General features: G+C 50.8%; 1 protein-coding gene across 1 annotated transcript; it reads right to left on the bottom strand.

The window, feature by feature from the left end:
- Positions 1 to 3,436: 3,436 nt before the first annotated feature.
- PtA15_8A460 (uncharacterized protein) lies at positions 3,437 to 4,538 on the bottom strand (the record flags this gene model as incomplete). Its single annotated transcript, XM_053171893.1, has 2 exons — positions 3,437 to 3,988; positions 4,521 to 4,538. The coding sequence occupies 2 exons, from the start codon at positions 4,536 to 4,538 to the stop codon at positions 3,437 to 3,439; spliced, it is 570 nt and encodes a 189-aa protein (XP_053023111.1).
- Positions 4,539 to 4,980: the final 442 nt, after the last annotated feature.

The following is a 4,980-nucleotide window of genomic DNA, read 5'->3' as shown; positions in this document are numbered from 1 at the left end:
TGACGCTGCATCCCGCAGCGACAGCTACATGCCTGTAGTGTGTGTTGTGTGGCACTCCCTCTGATCCATGTTCCCTGCCTTGATTCTGAGTTCGACTCCCACGGGCAACAGTTTTTAACAAGCTACTCCTGCTGAATTTTTAAGGCCCGCCTACGTGGCCATGTGGATTCCACGGGTACACATCTGTAAGTATCCGTGGGATCCTTGGGGCCATCACGAGGTGCCCCCGTGATCCACTCGGTGGAGGTCACGTGAACGTGTGGACCAGCAGCCCCTGGTCCAACCTTGCGCGCGGCTACCACGTGGAGTCCTCATGGAATCCGCGTGATTTCCCCGTAGATGGACTCCCCGGGTGTATACTATTGCATAGCGAACACTACATGGCGGGGGTACTTCCTGCCCCGCCCGTTTGTGGAACCGACAAGAGGAGGGTAATCCGTGGAGCCGCCAAGGATCGGCTCAGTAACCCCTTGGTAAGCTTGTTGGTTCCACGTGGAACCGATGGGCTTCACACTTTTCCCCGTTGGTTCCACGATGTGCCTTCCTGGCACGCGTGGAGACCACGTCAGCTTGTTGCTCACGTCGGTTCCACGGCATTTTTTTTTTTTTTTTTACTTCCAGCCAAGACCACCTCAGGCTTGTCCTGAGGTTTTGAAAGTCCAACAAAACTTGATTTTGAAGAGAGGAAAAAAAAACTTGAAAAAAAAACCTGTTGCAAACCCGATTGCAAACCATCGTTTGGGGGGTTGATACAGTGTATAAAAGCGTGATACAGGAATGTGAAATGGCTGCCTTGCACTGCCAGCAAACAGGTGACGTAATCCGGGTTTCGTTGCGCTGACGTAATCCAGATTCCAATTCAAACCCGCGCCCCGGGTGTGTCGTCACCTGTTGTGGATTTTGTCACCTGCCATTCTCAGTGGCAGGTGCAAGACAAAAGCACAACTCCCTTGATGGCCGGTGCTAACCGGTCATCAAGGGGACACACACACCTCCCTTGATGGCCCGTCTGGACCGGCCATCAAGAGGAACACACAACATTAACTCGTTGGCCGGTCAGTACCGGCCAGCGAGAGTAAGGCACTGTTTGCACTCTTGATGGCCGCTACTGACCGGCCATCGAAAGGTGACACATATACCCCTTGGTGGCCTGTCAGTACACCGGCCATCAAGACGAAAACACTAAACTCTCAATGGCCCGTACTGGCCGGCCATCGAGAGCAAAACTCTTTTCTCGATGTGTATACACATCACCCTTGATGGCCCGTCAGTACCGGCCATCAAGAGGAACATAATACACTCTCGATGGCCTGGACTGATCGGCCATCGAGAGGACATGCGCATCTTGCACAGTGACCCAACTGGTCATTGAGAGCAAAGCGCTTCACTCTTGATGGCCAGTCAGCGCAGGCCATTGAGAGTGTAGTATATTCCTCTTGATGGCCGGTACTGATGGGCCATTGAGTGGGGTGTGTATTTCCTCTTGATGGCCAATCAGTCCAGGCCATCGAGAGTGTATTATGTTCCTCTCAATGGCCAGTACTGACGGGCCATCAAGGGTGATGTGTATACACATCACCAAGAGAGTTTTGCTCTCGATGACCGGCCAGTACGGGCCTTCGAGAGTTTAGTGTTTTTCTCTCGATGGCCGGTGTACTGACAGGCCATCAAGGGGTATGTGTATCACCTCTTGATGGCCGGTCAGTAGCGGCCATCGAGAGTATAAATAGTGCTTTACTCTCGCTGGCCGGTACTGACTGGCCATCGAGAGGGTGTAGGGTGTTCCTCTTGATGGCCGGTACAGACGGGCCATCAAGGGAGCTAGGTGTGTGTGTCCCCTCGATGACCGGTTAGCACCGGCCATCGAGGGAGTGGTGCTCTCTTGCACCTGCCACTGAGAATGGCAGGTGACGAAATCCACAACAGGTGACGACACACCCGGGGCGCGAGTTTGAATTTGAGTTTGGATTTTGTCAGCGCAACGAAATCCGGGTTACGTCAGCTGTTTGCTGGCGGTGTTGTGTAGCACTCCCTCTCACCCAGGCTCCCTGTGTTTGGAGTGGGTTCGAGTCCCAATGATGACAATTTTTGTCGGGCTCCTCCCGCTAAATTTTTCAGCCACGCCTACGTGGCCACGTGGATTCCACGGGTACACATCTGTAAGTATCCGTGTGTTAGAGCTTGGGTATACACTTATGCGAAAACTTGTCTTTAGCATCTATGTACTTCACCATTATGTACATAGATCCTAACCCAGTCGGTGACAGGTACCAACCTTAACTGTCACCGACGCGCACGTATAGTTCCGGCCTCACGTGCCCGGGATCCTTTCTCTTTCCTCACCGAGATTGGAGCCCCGGGACCAACACGTGAGAGCTGACCCACCGCCGGACTGTATCGTGCAGGTTAGTCAACATTATTAGCAATTCATACCGAGATTGGAGCCCCGGGACCGACACGTGAGAGCTGACCCACCGCCGGACTGTATCGTGCAGATTCCGTGCCTTCATACCGTGGAATCCTCGGGGCCATCACGAGGTGCCCCCGTGATCCACTTGGTGGAGGTCACGTGAACGTGTGGACCAGCATCCGCTGGTCCGACCTCGCGCGCGGCTACCACGTGGAGTCCTCGTGGATTCCGCGTGATTTCCCCGTGGATGGACTCCCCGGGTGTACTAATTGTTTAGCGTGGCGGCCCAGTTTTGCTCCCAGGGAGGGCAATCTTTGGCCCAAGTTTTCCAACACCGAGACAGGAGAGCGTGCTGTCGCGAAGCTTGCAAAGGTTGTCAGGGGGAATATAAAGATATCTTGTTTCAAGAGAATCTTGTTCAAACAATGCGCTTAGATTGGCTCACGACTCATCGGAATTGGATGGTACACCAACCCAGCTTCATGGAATTCGCACCACAGGAGACTTGTGACCGATGTGTAATTAAACCGTAGGTTCGTACAGTGCCCCACCAGATGTTTGTGGCTGTTCTATAGGCTTACCCCCAGTCATAAATTAGGGGCAAGGACCTGTACAGAAGGGAAATGACTCATGCTGCTTTCAAAATAACAAGGTCTTCAGACATTGATTTCAGTTAATAAATAAACGACTATTTAATCAATCGACAATAAACAACTCGAAGAAGGACTCAAGAATAAAAATAAATGAAGGGGAGGGGGGGGGGGACTGCAAGAATAGTTACAGTAAAACACTTTACTAGATTTTTCGTTGGTTAACTATTGAGATGCCTATTATTTACTACTTATTACTTTTTACCGGAAATGTGGTGTTGATTAAGTAAGAATACACTGATACGATGGATTATTTCTTTCGCGAGCTGTTAAGACATGGTTGGATAAAGTAAAATCTCCTCAAACATTTTGTTTGTTCATTGAACGGGAGAAAAGAGAAGAAACGGGGTGTCTTCACGCTGAGGGAAGGATAATTTTACGATTGACTAAGAAGATCGTCTTGCTTTACTTGAGAGCTAAATTTCGAGTTGAGAAGATTCAATAACGCGTTGGGGTACCGCAAGAGATAAAGCTTGAAGGGGAATTCGAAAAGGAGGTCATCGTCGGGGATAATGGTGGGCTCGTTGAGGTCCTTGTTGAAGCGGAACTTTGGGGGAACTTGAGATGGGAATTGTTTGAGAACCAAGACTCGGTTGCGGTGCAGGAGAGTCTTGAGTAACTTGAGAGGCTCAAGGTCGAGCTTGTTGTAAATGAACCTGATCACTTCTTTGGAGTTGGTGGTGGAGGAGGAGTTTAAGGATTTGAGACAATTCAGATGGTTGAGGACCAATTTGGTCCACTCCTTCACGTCGATCTCCGAGTCGACTTCTGTGGTTGTCGATACCGGTGATGAAGAAGATGTTGTGGGAGAAGGTGGATTTGAGTCGCAAGAGTTTGCGCGCAGGCCGCGGAAGATGGGGATGCTGTTGTTACTTGACTCGAGCAGCACCGATTTTCCGAGCTGCTCCAATAGGTCGAGTCTGGATTCCTGGCGATCCAACAGGTCCAGTAAAACCTCAATCGCCGCCGTGTGATCTGAGGCCGACGAACTGGTCGGAGAGCTCAACAAATGCGCCGAGTCGGTCTCTGAGTGGTTATCATCCCGTCCAAACGTCGAAAACGATGGCGAACAGTAGCCGTCATCCTTTCCGGTGGTGAGTATTGGAAAGTGACTGATGGTCTCTTTTAGTAGTTTGTTCTGTTGAACCAATTCTTTCACCAAGAGTTGCGGATCCATCGGTTTTATGACTCTGAAGACAAGTGTTGGTGGATGGATCGTCGTCCAAGAGAGAAAAAGACGATTTATTGCGGACGAATGGTGATGGTTGTAGGCGCGATTTGCTTCTCTGACTTCAACCAGGTTATGTACTGCAGGTTGGGAATTTGTAAGGGTAGGAAGGATCGTCAGTCAGAGGAGCGCTCATGGTCGAGATGGGCGTCAAGATACGAGTACTAAATATGCCTGCATACATTAGGTCAGATGCGTGCGGTTTCCAAGTTGAAGGCGGCTACAGGAGTACAGTGTTACTCTGGAGCATACGGCGATGCGAGACTATTTATTGGGCGACTCAGGTCGACAGGAACGATGGGAAAACAGGAGCTTGGACGTGGGGCCGGGGGCTGTTGAATTGGCGAAACCACGCTGGATGCGTGTGTGTGATTATGTATCTTTGTTTTGGTTGATAGGGGCTGCGGTATTTTGAATTGCGAATGGTAGCTGGGCTGACAAGAATCAGGACTGTCCAATGTGTGCGGTATGTATGGAGGCTCAAGAAACGGACGATTGAAGGGCTTTGATGGGAGGGAAGCCTGCTCCAGTGGCGGCCGGTTTGCTAATTCCGGCTGAGCGTAGCCCTGAGAAGCGAACACTGAGCACGAACTGACTAGTTAGACAGCAATGTGCATTTTCAGAGGTGTTTTGAGGGCAGGGAAAGTGGCCGTATGTACTGGGGATGAAAACTGTCAGCTTCGGTGTTTTGC

Source organism: Puccinia triticina, chromosome 8A (genome assembly GCF_026914185.1).
Source record: "Puccinia triticina chromosome 8A, complete sequence".
Taxonomy (NCBI): domain Eukaryota; kingdom Fungi; phylum Basidiomycota; class Pucciniomycetes; order Pucciniales; family Pucciniaceae; genus Puccinia; species Puccinia triticina.
This window is presented reverse-complemented; position numbering and strand designations above follow the sequence as displayed.